This window comes from Pelodiscus sinensis, chromosome 7 (assembly GCF_052426305.1).
Source record: "Pelodiscus sinensis isolate ZL-2025 chromosome 7, ASM5242630v1, whole genome shotgun sequence".
In the NCBI taxonomy this organism is placed as follows: Eukaryota; Metazoa; Chordata; order Testudines; family Trionychidae; genus Pelodiscus; species Pelodiscus sinensis.
The window spans coordinates 65,529,281-65,545,524 of record NC_143058.1 but is presented as its reverse complement, the minus strand read 5'-3'; the positions used below and the strand labels follow the sequence as shown (position 1 = coordinate 65,545,524).

At 54.9% G+C, this 16,244-nt stretch overlaps 1 protein-coding gene across 1 annotated transcript in view; it reads left to right on the top strand.

The window, feature by feature from the left end:
* The window catches only part of LOC102445331 (aryl hydrocarbon receptor-like), a 35,462-nt gene extending 29,665 nt beyond the window's left edge, over nt 1-5,797 (top strand). Inside the window, exons 10-11 of the mRNA XM_075934063.2 lie at nt 224-1,865; nt 3,389-5,797. Of these exons, the coding sequence (XP_075790178.2) occupies nt 224-1,865; nt 3,389-3,544 (1,798 nt within the window). The 3' untranslated portion in view covers nt 3,545-5,797. The remainder of the gene's footprint in view (nt 1-223; nt 1,866-3,388) is intronic.
* Nucleotides 5,798-16,244: the final 10,447 nt, after the last annotated feature.

Sequence of the window (16,244 nt, the reverse complement as noted above, 5' to 3'; positions counted from 1 at the left end):
GGTCCTGGGACGTGGGAATGGCCTGTCCAATGAGCTGTCTAGTCTGCCCACAGGTTTCACAAGACACGTGGGTGTAAGCAGCTGGGCACTGTGCAGCCTGGGTTTTGTCCCCCATGGCCACGTTCCCTCGCCTCCCATCCTCTTCCTCACCCCAAGGTGCTGCGTGATTCTGGGTCTCCTGCTGGGGAGGTGCCCTCACCAGTCTTGTCTTTGTCCTGTGCAGAGAGGAAGAAGGAGACGATCACCTTCGGAAGCGCTCCATGCACCTGCCTTTCACCTTCGCTATGGGAGAGGCGCTGCTGTACCAGTCTGCCTGCCCCTTTCCTGGCTTCCCCGAGCCTTTGCCGAGCAAGGGGAAGCCCCGCAAACCCAAAAAGCATTCTCTGGGGAAAGGGGGACGGCCCCAGAAGGACAGCGTGGACCCCAATTCTCTCCTGGGAGCCATGATGAGGCAAAATGCGGCGGTTTACGTCTCCCACCCGGCTTCTACGCCCAGACACGCCGTCAGCCGCCCGCTCACCCCCCACCAGGGCAGCTCGGGCTTCTCTGGCTCTGGAGAAGACGGCTGGAGTGGGGTCGCTAATGCCTTGGCCTCTGGAGAAACCGGTCCCAAGCCTGTACTGGCTGATGGGAGGCCCGGGGACCCCCTGCTGGGTTCTCTCTCCAGTAGCAGTGAAGAAGCCTGTTCCACTCACGAGATGTTTGCTGCTTTGGAGGGGCTGGGGCTGACTGCGGAGGACCTGGAGCTCTTGCTGTTGGACGAGAGGATGGTGAGGGTCGACCTGGACCTGGATCGTGTTCCGTCGCTGAACGACCTGTTAACAAACAACGAAATCCTCTCCTATGTTCATGGTTCGCTCGCCAGCCGATGCGAGGGGGGGCCCACCGGGGAGCAGCAGGCCTGTCCCTTGTCAGGTCCAGCCCCGAATCTAAGCCCAGACCTGGGGGCATGTCCATCCCAGATGCCGGAGGAAAGATACCCCTGCTCCTCCCAGCCCCCGACCCCCCTGATCTTGCACCTCCCCCAGCAAATGCAGCAGCGCCTTGCAAGCCAAAGCCCTCGGGGCAGCCAGCCCTGGGAGCCGCCGCTGCCCTGTGGTCGCAGTCAGCAAGCTGATGAGGAGCAGCCCCCCGGCCTGCAGTGGAGGCCCCCCGCCGGAGCGGCTGAGGTCGGGCCGTCTCCCGTTGGACAGGCACCCCTGGGCAATCGGCCGCAGGGTCCACAGTGGGTCAGACCTCCTGGATCAAGACATCTCCATGAGCCCCTGGCGCCCCCTTACCAACAACAGCAACCCGCGGCGCCACTGGAGAGCAGCCCCTATGCCGGGCCAGGAGCAGCGGGGCCGTTCCTGCAGCAAAGCCAGCCCTGCCTCCCGCCTCGCCCGGCCCAGGCACACACGGAGCCGCCGAGTCAGCTGATGCTAAAACCCGACCAGCACTTGCTGGTGAACGGGCTGGACGACCATGCCTCTGCCAGCCGGCCGGCCCTGGGGAGCAACACATGGCAGCGCTGCTGGCCTGCGAATCAGCTGCCCCATGTCTGCGGTGTCGAACGGGGGCGCCTCTGTCTGTCCCAGCTCTGCCCAGCTCCAGTGCCAAACCCAGGCGGGGCCGCCCTTCCTTTCTACCTGGACGGGCTGCCCAGCACAGGGACGGGCGCTAGAGGAGCCTGCCGAGAGGAGATGACTCCTTGTCCGGGTTTTGTCCCCCCTTCCTCGTATCCTCCAAAGCCGCCAACCCCTGTTCCTTTGGCGTCCCAGTACCCAGCCTTGGAGCACTGGGGGGCTGCCCAGGGGCAGCGGGAAGGCTCCCTGCACTCTTGCGGGATGCACGCGGCGTTCCTAGGCCAGGAGAATATCCGTAAGGTGAGTGGCTCTTTCACCTCTGAGATAAGATTTCCCGAGTCTGGCTGAGGCTGAGGACCCTGCACACACAGGAGGCAGATGGAGGCTTGGGGCCCTTTGGGGCTTTGCACCCGCGGGGACTCGGGCTGGGGGGAGGGGCTGAGCAACGGCTTGGCCCCCAAGGGCACCATGGACTGGACCCCTGCAGGACCCCATGCCCTGCAGGGCTGGACACCCCTGGGTAACCTACCTGCCCACCCCCACCTTGCTGTGCAGTGCCCATCCTCCCCATCTTCCTGAACCCCCTCAGCCATTCTGCTCCCTGGCGTTAGTTCCAGGCACTCCCTGCCCCCTTCTCCCTGCCCCTGGCCAGACACCCTACTCGCAGCCTGCTTCTGCACCCTACCTTCCACCCAGACCTGGCACCCTCACCCCCTTCTGTACCCCACCTCTCTCCCAGATCCTGCATCTCTATCCCACTCACTGGCAGCCCTGCCCCACACACTGAACCCTTCATTTTTGTCCCCACCCCAGAGCCTAAGGGGTCCACAAAATCCACTAACTCTGGATCCATCTGGCCTATGGAAAGCCCTGAACCTCAGTCCTCCCCGTCCCTTCCCTTCCCCTTACCCCGTGCGGCTGGAGCGCCAAAGCAGTGAGGTGGCTCAGCTGGGGGCCACGTCAGTGAGGGTTGGGAGTTTTTGGAGGAGTTTTTTTGCTTCTCACTTGTGTGGTCCCCGACTGATTCTTCTGTGGGTCGGTAGCCCCCAACCCGAAAAAGGTTCATCGTCCCGCCATAAGTAAAGAAAACATTGAAACCTTTTGTGTTGGACATAAATTCATATTTTCTTTTATTTAAAATGAAGTTTGATAAACTAACAGGAGAAAGTTAAAGCATTTAATCTGTTTAATAATTTAAATTAAACCGTTCTCCCTAGCTGTAGCACTAGCAAAATGGCTCGTGTAATTAACGGAGCATGTCCATTAGCAAGTGGTGGTCTGCGGAAAGGTTTACATTGAGCCAGGTGGTCCATAGGCCAAAAAGTTTGAGAACCACTCTCCTGACTGACTAATTTGTAGATTCCAAGGCCAGAAGGGACCATCCTCTGACCTGCTAGGTGATCCAGGGCAGAGAACTGCCCCCAAATGATCGCTAGAACAGACCCTTTAGTAATTGAACCTACCCGTAAAGTTGGCGCCTTTACCTTCAGGGAACGTTTATACTTAACAAGAAGATGGACGCTCTGGGGGGTTGATCTTCTAGCGTTCGATTTAGCGGGTCTAGTGTAGACCCGTAAATCGAATGCTGAAGACAGACCCCATTGGCATCTGGCACTCCTCCTTCTGTGAGGAGTAAGGGAAGCCAACGGGAGTGTTTCCTGTCGGCCTCCTGCTGTGTGGATGCTGCCACGGCTCGGCTTAGGGGAAGCCAAATTGCGTACCTTAAGCTGATCTTCCCAGTCTAGTGTAGCCTAGGCCTCAGTGTTTAAAACATTAAACCCTCCAGCCCCCCAACCATGTCTCCCCTCTCTCTCCTCCCTCAGCCCGAGAGTGATTGTGTTTTGACCAGCGCTAATGTGGGACACCCCGGAGACTGCCGCCTGCCCAACGGAAACCCGGCTCCCTCAGACGAGCTACGTTCCTGCATGGCAGCTCTTCCGAATCATTCAGATCCCGCCAGTGGTGGCTTTTACCTTTAAGAGTGGATGCTTCTATTGGCCAAACCAGGATTAATCGCTAGACCATGTGGAGAAAAGGCTGTGCTTACATTATGGAAAACAGGGAGCCGTTTTTGTGTGTCGTCTTTCCTTTTATTCCTGTCACATGAATGATTGTGACAGATGGGTGAGCCAGGAGCGAGAAGGAACTTCCCATGGAGTTTGTTTTCCACAAGGATATCACCGATCTGAGTATTTACTCCTCCATCTACAACAGTCTAGTAGGGAGGCAGCAGCTGTGGGAAGCCACTTTTAATTCTTCACAACCTCTCTGTTACGTATTTGTAAAAAAAACCCTTGAGCTATGTACACAGCGTCTCATTGGTACTATTATGTCAGAATGGCTGAGTCGTTTGTGTTCTTTACTTCATCAGTGTTTCCAAATGTCAGGGCCTATCCGTGTTGCTATCATGTTTCCCTGGAAAGATTACGGCTGCAAAAAGGCAGAGAAGTCCAGCTATACAGGCTTGGAAATATCTTTCTTTTGTAGCAGTCTTTTAAATTGAATACAGAACTCACGTTTTGCTGTAAAAAGCCCTACTTTTTAACCTCAGCAAAGGCTATGCTGTTGAAGATGTGGCATTGATATCACAAATCTTGCACTTTGATGAAAAGAGTTCTCTGTTGCACTAAACTAATTTTTAGTTCTACTGTTGGGTAAGATTGTTGCTGGTTTTTTGTTTTTAAAAACACATTTTACCAGTCTCTAAAATGTAGGCCATGTTTGTTTCTGTCAGTGAGCTCGGAGGTTGAACAGTGCAGACATTGTTTTGGTGAAGCTTTTTGGTGTGCGACAGTTCTCTGACTTGGTGGAATGTGACTGTAGAGCAATGTGTGGAAAAGTAACTCCTCAGGTATTCGCAGTGGTCACTTTCTGACGTGCGTGACTGGTTTTCTTGTCAGCTGTGTCGTATGGCAACTTCTTTTTAAGGTAATAACTGACCTGTCATCTCATGTTACCCGGGTCTGTTCACAGCCAGACTTCAACATTCATGAGAGACGTTATCGTGAACTGATTCCACAGATTAGAGCTTTGGATATTGTAGTAAATATCACTGATTGTCGTTTTGTTGTCTTTTGTGTGATATGCCCAGGTTAGTTAGTTCTCAGAGTACCTAGCATTTATTCTGTCTGAAAGTGGCCCTAAACCACTAAGGCTATTCAGAGCCACAGATGCTCATGTGTAGGTCCTTAACTATCCAAAATTAGGAGCAGACTGGCATATAAGCCATATGTTGCCTCTGTGCCTAAAATTATTGCCAATAAGTAGAAGACTTGACGACTTCAGAGAAAGAGTCCGATTACTGTACAGAGAGGTTTGCAGTATGATAAAGAAAATAAGTGTAATGATACTTAATTTTAAATACTTGACATAGTGATATTTTCCCACAAAAGAAATACAGTCCATGCATATGTATATAATATGAGCCGACAGATCTATTTTTATGCTACTCCAGCAGAGAAAAACAAAATCTTCCTGAGGTATTCAAGAAACGCCCTTTGGAACGAGAAAAACAGACTATTCAAAGGATCCGAAATTATGGCCCCCTCTTCTCAGAAAACTAACGGAAAAGAACATCCCTCCTGCGTGATCAGCCTTGAGTGTGCATTAACTTTGCATCCTTTTCATTTCAATAAACGGCTTTTGCTCTTAGCACTTCTGTGATTCTCTTCCTTGAGGTCTGCTCTTGTTGTTGCTGGTTATAAATAACAACTGTGACGTGCAGCTCGCACTTCTTGTCCTTGTGTGTCATTATGGGCCCGATGCTGTAGCCATTCCACGTGTGAGAGGAGGGGTTGCTTCCCCCCCCCCCATGTAATTTTATCATAGACTTCATTGGGAGCCGGGGAAGTACCTGTGTGAGAGTGAAATGAGTCCTTTGGATTTGACTTGAAACATCAGTCCCTGTAGTGCTAGATGCTGTTCAGACACAGAGCGCGCTCCTGTAACGCCGACTGGTAGAACCAAACCTGGGACCTCAGGAGCGTAGTGCAGGAGCCTCTCCAGCTTGAGCTAAAAGCCAGCTGGCTCGCAGGTAAGTGTGTAGAGAAAACTCATTGTCTCTCTGTGTAAGTGCCACTTCATGGGGCCGTGACCACAGCCAGCAGGTGTGTGGGTTACATTTCCACAGACTAAGTAGACAAGAGGAGAGAGAGGACTGAGAAGGGATTGACCCTAGGTCCTAGAGCAGGTCAATGGACAGTTGGACCCTTATCTCCTGGTCCCCAGGCTCATGCCCTAGCTCAGGGGTGGCCAACCCACAGCTCACAAGCCGCATGCAGCTCTTCACCCCTGAAAGTGCGGCTCCTGAAGCTGCCCCATGTGCCCCTACAAACTGCCTCCGGCTCCCTGTGCTCACCGGGTGCAGGGGAGCCGTCCAGCATGGCAAAATAGCATTGGCAAGATGGTGTCGGCCGGCGGGAGCCTGCTGCAGCCAAAAAGCCTAGCCCGTGGTTTTTAAAGGGGCAGTGTCTTTTTTTTCCCCCCTCAACAATTCTGGGGCAGCTCTTTGCATTTTTTCCACCGCTGTTTCGGTTCTCTTCATTTAATGGGTTGGCTGCCCCTGCTCTAGCTGCTAAGGCCATGCTGCTTCTGGAACTTCAGATCACAAAATTGGTTCTCTGTGTGAGGCTGCCAAGTCATTGTAACTACTTCTACCCCAGCCCCCACAGTGTTCAAATTATCTTTACCTTATTGCTGATTAAAACCTGAGGCCACGTCTCTGCTTGCTAGAGGATAGACGCTCTAGCACTCGAACCTCCAGGGTTCGATTTAGCGGGTCTAGTAAAGACCCGCAAAATTGAATGCTGAGGATGTGCCCATTGGCACCAGTACTCCTCCCTGTAGTGATTAGTAAGAGAAGTCAACGGGAGCATTTCTCCTGCCAACCTCCCGCTGTGGGACCACCCCAGAAAATCGGTATAGGCTACGTCAACTCCAACTACGCAATTGTCAAAGCCGGAGTTGTGTATCTTGCATCGATTTTCTCCTCCGGTGTAGACCTCACCTGAGTTTTGGCAGCTCAGACTTCACAGGCAACCCTCCAATAATGAACTAGTCTATGTTCCCAGAGGAGGGAAAATAACAACAGGCAGCAGTGGCAGGATGTGACTGATTTTTTGGTCTTTGAAAGCCAGCCTACAGTTGTGCACAGGGGTAATTAAAGGCTGGAGCAAGTGGGGGATTGCAGACATCTAATTTACTAGTATTCATCAGGAATTTTCTCCCCAAACCATTACTTTTGTTTTGCTCTCGACAACTTGTGTCTTTTCTCCGTTGGCATGAAGAGCCCTTTCATTTCTGGTGTTCACTCCCCTGTGAAGATGCTTATATACCAGAATCAAGTCATTTCTTGGTCTTTTTCGAGGGCTGGATGTCCTAACGGTGTGAGGGGCATTAATTTTCTTTAATAGGCAGCATTTTTGTACACTAATAGGATTGTACAAAATTGAAAGACGGATTTTTCTCCCTCCATTCCTAGGCAGAAAGCTCTGTTCCCCTGTGTTAAATGCAAGGAATATGTTCCATGTTGCCTTTTGTGGCATGGAATTCTCAGTGTCCAGACAGGGAAAGTGTTAAAGCTTTTATCGTCTCGAAACGGGAGTGTCAGAAAGAGTCTGTCTCTCGGGTGACCTGCATTGCAAACAGGCAATAATGCTTTCCTCCCAAGGGCAGCTATAGTCTGGAATACTATTGGATGGGCTGGTTTTAAGTCCAAAAGTGTTTAGTTGCAGGCAGTAAATGGCTTTTGTACGCTACGGCTGTAAACAACGCACTCTCCATTACCCAAATGCCTTGGAGACCTTGCGGAAGTCTGGCTCAAGATCTAAAGCGTTTGTGGGAACTTTCGGTGTAATTAGATAATGGGAACTTCAGCTAGTTGTCAGTGTTATGTATGGCTTAGGAAGTTCCCTCCCCCCCCCAAAATGAAACTCCTGATTCAAGAGGAAACGTAATCACTCGCCCTGCCGGTGAATGAATGCATTTTGTGCAGCTGAATGAGAATGGAAAAGCCTTTTCAGAGAGAATTGGAGTGAGTCTAAAGCAGCGCCCGGTATTAGGGCAAGATCTTCCATTGGAGTTCACCAGAGCTCCATTGTCTTCAGTGTGACTGGCTCGTGCCAGAGGGCCTCTTTAGAACGACAGCGTAACTGGGGTTTGAAACTGAGGCTAGCGTCACGGAAATGCAAGTATCCAGCATGAAGGCACAGAAACCCAGCTGCTCTCCAGCGCACCAAATGTCTGTTAGCCCAGACTGCACCCTACATGGGTGGGATTAAAAGAGACGAACGCAAGTCCTGTGTTTGCTCGGTTTGGGCAAATCTTCCTGTTGACCTCAGTAAACATCACAAGTGGAGAGAGGGCTGTTTCCCGAGACCCATGACTGTCAGGTTTGCCTACCCTCAGGTCATCACAGAAAGCTGATGCAGTCTTAGGTCCGTGACTGGAAGAATGGTGGATTTGTTAGTCTCATCGGCAACATCTATGGTGCTATAAAACCCTGCAGCCATCTGGTGTCAGCTGACTTGGACTCGCAAGACTCAGGCTGCAGAGCTACAGAATTGCAGGGGAGATGTTCAGACCTGGGCTGGAGCCAGAATTTGGGAGTTTGCCCCCTCACAAGGTCATTTAGCAAAAACAATAACACTTTCCATCGGCCTGTAAACTGCAAGAGGGGAGCTCCTCAGCTGGAAGGAGCCATGTTAGCTGCAGTGAAATCAGCTGACCTGGCTCTCTTTACTTTGGGTGATCGCTGATGTTAACCTTGCTCTCCAGGGTGCTGGCCCCATATTGCCACACCCCTTCTCCCTGATGGTTGTCAGGGTTAGGGGTGTCCAGATTTCCCCAGAAAGCCAGGAATAGGCCCAATCACCATAAAAGAGGATGGACTTTTGCCTCTCTCAATGTGCATATGGAAGTGCAATCCAAGGAGACTAAAGCTCCCAGCATGCACTGGCCTCAGGATGGAGAACTGCATGATGGGACATGTAGTCTTCATGGCCAGTCAAGCTGAGGGGTCCAAGCTTGAAGAGCTCAATAGGCTGTAGGCTGGCCATCTCTCTTACCATCGTTAATGTTGTAGCGTTGTGTCAATTGACCCGAATTTGGCCTACTAATTCTACCCTGCATCTGAAGAAGTGGGTCTTTGCCCACGAAAGCTTATGCTCCAACACTTCGGTTAGTCTATAAGGTGCCACAGGACTCCTCGCTGCTAATTCTACCCTGCATCTCAGTAAGGCGCACCAGATTTTACGGGACTCCAAGTAACTGCAGGTTTTAGAGCATGTAGAAGCTTCAGCGAGAAAACTGATCTTAGCCTTACACGGAACAAAGACCGGGGCCTCGCTACAGTTGTAGCCTTGTAGGTATGTCCTCTTGAAGTTCCTTCCAGCCTGACATCTCCTCCATCCCCCCGGCTGTGACGGGGCCAGAGGAACCTAGAGCATCCTTGCCAGGTGTTTGTCCAACCTGCTTTTCAAAACCTCCAGTGACGGGAATTCCGCGGCCTTCCTTGGAAGCCTGGTCCAGAGCTCAACTGTCCTTACTGCTAGAAAGATATGAAGAAAAACTATCCTTGCTGCAGATTAAGCTCATTATTTCTTGACCTACCTTCGGTGGACTGGGAGAACAACTCGTCACCGTTCTTTGTAATACAGAAACTTTTTTCTCAAGACTAAGCATGCCCGGTTTTGAAATCTTTGAGGTCGGGTTTTCTAACCCGTTCATTGTTGCTCTCCTCTGGGCGCTCTCTAGTTTACCAACATCTTCTCATAAGGGTGGTGCCAGAATTGGACCCAGCATTCCAGGTAAGGCTGAACCCGCACTGGGTGAAGTAGGACAGTTATCTTCTGTGCCGTACATACAATACTCCTGGTAATCCACCCCCGGAATGAGATTAGCCATTTTAGCACCTCTGTCACGGTCCCGACTTCAGAGAGGTCACCGTGTGAGTCTGTATCAGCAAAACCAACAAGGAGTCCGGTGGCACCTTAAAGACGAACAATTGTATGTGGGCGTAAGTATTAGTCTAGAAAATTGTTCAGCTAGAAATTCCTGATCTTCTTTCTCCAGGCTGATTATTTTGCTCCCTGTTGTCGTTTGTCCTTTTATCCATCTCCTTCCTCTCTAAGGTAACAATTTCAGTCTTTCCACTCTTCCAAGGAGTTTTTTCTTGATGCTAATTCTAATAGCCCATCACTATGTGGCCCCCAGGTCTCCGATAGATCTGATCTCTTCAAATTGATACATCACAGAACAGTACTGGCTGGTATCCCAGTGAACCAAAGCTAAAATCAGCCTCCCCCACTCCCCCCCGCCCCCGAGGTGTAATAAATAAAAGCCATCATCTTTCCATCAGCCTGCAGTTGCCACACCGCTCCCCTCCCCTTCCCAGAAAGGAATCCCTAAGGAGTCTGGTGCATACATAATTCATTCGCCAGCTGTGTGCTCAGAATGCCTGGCTGCTCGCTATCCTGAAAGCCCTCCCGTCACTGGGACGGACGCCCTGGCCTAACCTAGAAACGAGGGTTTGGTGAATTCTTGCCGTGGCGAGCTGTGATAGGAAAGAAATGGCTGTTGATCAGCTGGGTCAACAAGAGCTTCCACCTAAGGTATTCAGAGAGGACAGCTCCTCCGCTGGGGTAACCGCGTCATCCCACCTCAGCCTGAAGCGGAGCAAGGGGCACGGAGGGTGAATTCCCTCTGCCCCCAGAGATGTGGGTGTGTGTGCTGTCTGCATTGCAGGCGGAGTGCATGATCATCAGAGCCCTTGTCCGAAATGGCTTTTATCCTGGAGCCGGCAGCACTGCAATGTTCCCCAGTGTCACAGTCCCCCCGTACTCAGGAAGCACCCAAGAGCGGGATCAGTGCAGGTCTAAAGCACCGGGTACTAGTGAAAAGATTTCCCCTTGGGAGAATAGTTAGCCTGGCTCAGACTGCCATGGAAAGACTTTTTTTCCATTGTTCCCAGACGTCTCGTCTGGGGCGGGTTTTCTCCAAGAACTGATGGAAACAGCAGTTACAAGGGACAGGGCGGAGAAACACTTGCACCTTATGTTTACTGCTCACCACATTCCAGGGGTCAGAGTGTGTGTGTGCAGGGGGAGGGGGAGGCGGGAATTGGTGATACTGCCCCCATAATGCGCCTCTGTCACTTTTAGCTACCCGCGGCTCACCAGAGCGTGTGTAGCATTCTGGGCTCCCTGGGCTGGGCTCCGTCTTGAACATGGGGAAGGACAAGCTGTGGTTTTGCTCCGGCTCTGCCCACTTGTGGCACCCAAATGGTGCACCCCGTGCAGCAATTTGTGCAGAGCTGTGCCCCTCCCCCTGCTTTCGCACAGGAGCCTTGCACTAGTTCTCCGTGCCGAGGTTTGCATGGTCCTCGCTGGCCACGGAGTTAACTCCTCATTGAGGTGAATGAGGGTCACTAGAACCTTTGCTATTGTTATGGGTTGGAAGTGCCAGCTACTCTCAGGCAAAGAGCCAACGAGGAGCTAGCCGAGACAGGTGCGTTAGTAGGAGAGCCCTCGGAGAGCCTGCTAGGGAGTGGTGGAATTGCTGGACCCGTGCTCGCTGGGTGCGGTTCCTCTCGTGCAAAGGGCTCACACAGGGAGAAAGTTACCTCCTCCGTGCACCTCTCGGTAGAACTGCCATGTCGGCTGCCATTCACCCCCAGGCCAATGACAAAGGAATAGAGTGAGCCTGGTGGTCAGAGTGGTCCTGCCATGCGGCTGACGGGTGAAGTACCCAGACACCACAGTGATGGGCACAGCGTAAGACCCTATCCAGGGCAGACGAGGTGGGAGTCGGTGGGTGCTCTTGCTCGCGAGGCGTAGGCTCTGCCGGAAGAACCCGGCGGGGGAGGGAGCAACTTGGCTATGAAGCAGCAACACAGACACGGTCCTAGGGTCTGAACTGGAAGCCTGGGTTTGGGCTGAAACGTGGGTGCTTGGAAGGAGGGGGTGGGACCCAGGGGGCGATGGGAGATGTTGTGGAGCCAGGGCCCTGTCCTTCAGTCACCCTGGTGCTCGTAGGGGCCTTTCAGCCCATGGGGGCCCTCAGAGCCTGCCAGGCACAGCCCAACCCCCGTGGGGACAGAGGAACAGAACCCCAGGACTTTGCCTGTGCCTTAGGAATACCCCTAGCTCTAGTTCTGGTCACTCAATGCAGTAGCACGTCCGGCCTCCAGCGGAGCTGTAGGGGGCACGTCTGTTGGGAGCCAGGCGGGGGGAAGGGACAGGATCCTGTCCTCCCCATTTCTAATTCTCCCACTCCAGGCAGAGGCAAAAAGAAAGGCAGTCTGGGTCTCCATCCCCTGCTCTGCCACGAGGATGGAGCGAGCCTGGCAGCTGGACGGGCTCCACCCCCCCGCCGGGCGAGGCGGGCGAGGCGGGCGCTGCTGCCCAGTGAAGAGGAGGGACACGTCGCTCCCCGGAGACAGGCAGCAGCTGCCGCCCACGGCAGTGAGTGAGACAGCAGGGGGGGGGGGGGAAGTAGGTCTGGAAAAGCTCCGCCAGTGGTTCGCCTTCGCTGCGGCAGCACCTCGTGCATTATAGATGGGCCTCCGAGGCGCAGGTTGCAGAGCAGGAAGGAGCCTAGACTCCGACGAGGGGCAGGGACCCCGGGAGGCCCTCCAGGCCGACCCCCTGCCCTCACGGCAGGACCCAGCGCCGTCTAGACCGTCCCTGGCCGGTGTCTGTCCAACATTGCTCCTAAATACCGTGCTCCTCCCAGCCACGGTAGCACGGCAGCTGGGAGGGTGAGGGCAGACCGTGGTGAAATCTGCAGCAATCCTCTTCCAGCCTGAGCACTGAGCTTCCTTCCCCCCACCACTCCCTGAGCCGGCTTGTCTCCATGAACCTGGGAAAAATGCTGCCGGGGCACCTGGCCCTAACGCTGGCTCTGCCGGAGCCCCCTCGGCCAGCCAGCCCTGGGGAGGGGGGGAGGGGGACTACCTTGTCCAGCAGTGCAGCAGAACAGGGGGGGAAGAGCAGCCAGGGGAGATGGCTGAGGAGGGACACGTGGGGGGGGGCACACTGGCCACAGGACCCCCCCAGCTATGTGGCCTAGAGGATGAGTGAGGGGGGGCAGGTTTGGGGGGCCCGCATTCATTGGCAGCGATGGAGTCTGCTCCACTCACCCGGCTACGTCACTTTCCTTCCTGCTGGTGAGTAGGAGGGGGGGTCCTGCCACTTACCCCGAGTGGCCCAACCCCCCTGCAAAGGCCTGGCCCCCCCATTTATTCCCCAGGCCCCCCAGAGGCTCTGGCCCCTTGCCCCTTCCATCCACAGTGTTTGTGGGGCCTGTGCCCACCACCCATTGCCCCTGAGAGCACACGGGTAGCTGTTGGCTGGCTGGAGAGGGGAGCCGAGGGGGCCCCCAAGCAGGCCGGCGGCTCCCCTTTGTGTTCTGCACTGGCTGCTGCAGTCTCTCGGGAGGGCCCAGCCCAGCCCTCGGCTCCAGCCAGGAGCCCGGGGGTGGGTTGCCAGAGCTGGGCCCCTGGGTCTGTTTGGGCCTGTGGCCCTCTGTGTGGGTGGGGGAGAGGAGAAAGCAAAGCAAAGCCTCCTGCTTTCCTCTCACCCCGGCTAACGAGGAGAGGCAGGAACCAGCCTCCTGGCACAATAGGAAACTTGGGGGGCAAATGGCACCCGCCTCCCAACTCTCTGGACAGCCACCGAGAAACGGAGGCGGAGACCCACAGCCGGGCTGCTGGACGGAGCGTCAGACGGTCCGAAATGGTCACTGGAACAGCTGGGCCCGGGGGGAGCGCTGGGAGGGAGCATTGCCAGCAGCTCACAGCTGCGTTTCTCCCCCACGCCCCCGCGACTAGCTGATCCGTGCGGCTGTCTCCTTACCTGGCCCAGGGCCGGCTCCCCTGGCGGTGGGAGAGTGGCAGGCCTGTTGTGCGGCTGGTACGAGGCGGCTGTCCAGGCTGGCGGCTCGGGGGACTCCCTGCGTGAGTGCTGCCCTGGGGAAGTGTGTTTGACAGGCCGAAAAGCTCTTGAATAAACACGCGGCCGGGGCCAGCGAAACGCGCACTCCGGAGCTGTCAGAGCTGATCCCGCGGCAGCTCTGCAAGACCCTGGTCTCGGCGGGAGGAGACCCCTTCGCAGCCGTGAGGTGAGGAACCGAGCCCCGGGAACCGTTGCTGAGTGGCACCTCCGGCTGGGTTACAGGGAGGGTGCAGGTCGTTCACGGGGACCGGGGCGCCCTAGAGTGTGCAGGGAGGGACTGGTTACCTCAGAGCAGGGATCCTCCATGCCTAGGCCACGCAGAAGGTCTGGGCCCCTGTGGTGTACCCCTGAGACACCATCCCCCCCTTGCTGGGGCTCCAAGGAGGGCTCTCCAGGGTCAGTGTGGAGGGGGGGGCTGGGATGTGCCTCCTCCCCCTGCCCCATGGCACAGGGACCCGGTTCCAATAGGAATACAGCCCCCAGCCGTGCCACCATCTGGACTGAGCCTCTCTGAGCCGGGCCTAGCCTGCTGGGGCTGTGGAGAGGGGCTGGGAGGAGGGTCAGGCCTAGCAGACCTTAAGCCAGGGACCTGCCCTGCTTCGCTCGCTAGGGAGGAAACGCCTCGTGCCCCTAAAGGAAGGCTTTGCAGGACCTTCCTGGACAACCTCCTCTCCCCTGCCCTGTCAGGAGACTCGCCCGCAGCAGGGAGGTGATCTGGGCCACTGGGCTCGTCTGGCCGGGCTAAGGAACCCACCTTAGCCCGGGCAACAGGCTGTTTCCGTAACAGACAACACGGGGCTGCCTGCTGGGCCGGCGGTAGCCTGACAAGATGGCGTGCCTCCCTCATCGGGGGAGCGTGCAGCGGGGTGTTTGCTGGGCGTCAGAGCCTGGTGCCGCTCTGCCAGCCTGCCCGTGCAGACTTGCGAGGGACCCGGCAAGCTGGAAACTCAGTCCCTGTGGCTCTCAAGGAGAGCTGGGGGCAGCATTTTGGCCGGCCATTGGCAGCCTATTCCCTGTGTGACAGAACAGGGGTGATACAGCAGGTGAAAGAGTTTGATGGAAGGGGAAAGAGGCAGAGAGAATTGAGGAGTTTGGAGAGAGAAAGACATCGGAGGAGCCAAGAGAACAGCATCAACCTTGTTAAAGTCTACAGGGAGACAACAAATCTCAAACCAAGGCGAGTGAGCCATATACTGTGACTGGGGGACAGTGGGCTGAACAGGGGTCAGGGGCCCAGGAGTGGGACTGACCCTGCCACACCTGAAATAGGAAAACCGTTTCCCTGGAAACTGGGATAGTACCTTTTACGCCCATCCGATTGTTGCCTTTGAATGCGTGCGCCTGAGTCACCCCCGGGATGGTCAGAGTACGTCGCGCCATCGAGGGTTCCAACTGCCGTCCGGTGTCCCCTTCAGCAATTTCAACAATCTAACGAACTGCCTTGGTTCGGGCTTTTTTTTGGTGTTGAAGTGGGTTGTTTCTGTTTCAGGAGGGACCCGCTTTCCAGCTCCTACGCACGCTCCGCCGCCCCCCCTCCCCCCCCGCTCCCAACTTCTGAAACGGTCTGTCTCCAGGCCCAGCCTTGAAAGGAGTTCCACGTGGCTGCTGTCGGCTGCTCTGTCAGTCGGTAATTCTGCAGGGCTCCCAAAAGACAGTGACATCCCCGGGCATTTCCCTTTGTTTGGGGTGACGCGCCACATTTCCCAGGGGCATTTGCAAATTTCGCAGGCACCACTGTAACTGGTCAATCGAGAGAGACAGTCACTCAACCGTCTGGCGGCCCGGTGGTAACCGGAAAGCCCTTTGGGGCTGGAAAATTGCCAGATGGTGGCTTTGTCACAGCTACAAGAGGGGACGGTTCCCATGGGTGCTGCCTCATGAACTGTATTTGCCTTCCACATATGCTGGGTGCGCTAGGGAAAGATGGTCCTGTTTGTACATGCAGTCAGAGGCCCTGGGAAGTAGCCGTATGTTTCACAGTGCGTAATGACAGAGGCAGAACGGTGGTTGCCGGGGATTAGACGCTCTCTGGGCAGCTGCTACTCATCACAACAATGTGATTTCTACACTAAAATGGGGGAGAGGCATAAAGTCTGTGTGGGAATAGAAAACCAGTCATATTCCTCAGGCCTAATCAGGCCGAGGGGTTCACCACGTGCGTCTGGCTGAGACCCAGCTGGACGGACTCCGTCTGCTGTGTTGCGAGAGCACAGAGAGCAAGCAGGCAGCCGTCCTAGGAGCTGCCTCTCCATCTCCCAGTCTCCCTGGATTTCTCTCCAGTCTGATGGGCTGTCGGGGCTTTGGGATCCAACCCTGACAACCCATTTGCTGCTAGGCACTCTGTTATTTGGGGAGGGAGAATCGGTTTAATGCACATTTTACTTTCCCGACCACGAAAGTGAAGCAGGAGAAATCTTTTGACACATTGAAAGTGTCTCCAGGGCCCGGGAATGCCCCTCTCGTCAGCGTAGTGTTGAGACTCCACGTTGTAAGGGCAGAGTTGTACGCTGTGACAGTTGCGGTACCCCCCGGCATTCAGTCACAGAGAAATCATTCTTTATTCAGCGCATGTTATGGGATGCGCCTGGCGCACAGCTCGTCTGCCTGCGTTGGAGTGTGGCTCCGTTACCCAATGCACAGGGCGCAGAGTGAACTTACCATCCCAAAAACACTAGGCAGGGGAGCACAACTTTGTTCCCTCCCTCTGCCCCACTCTCTTCCTTTCCTT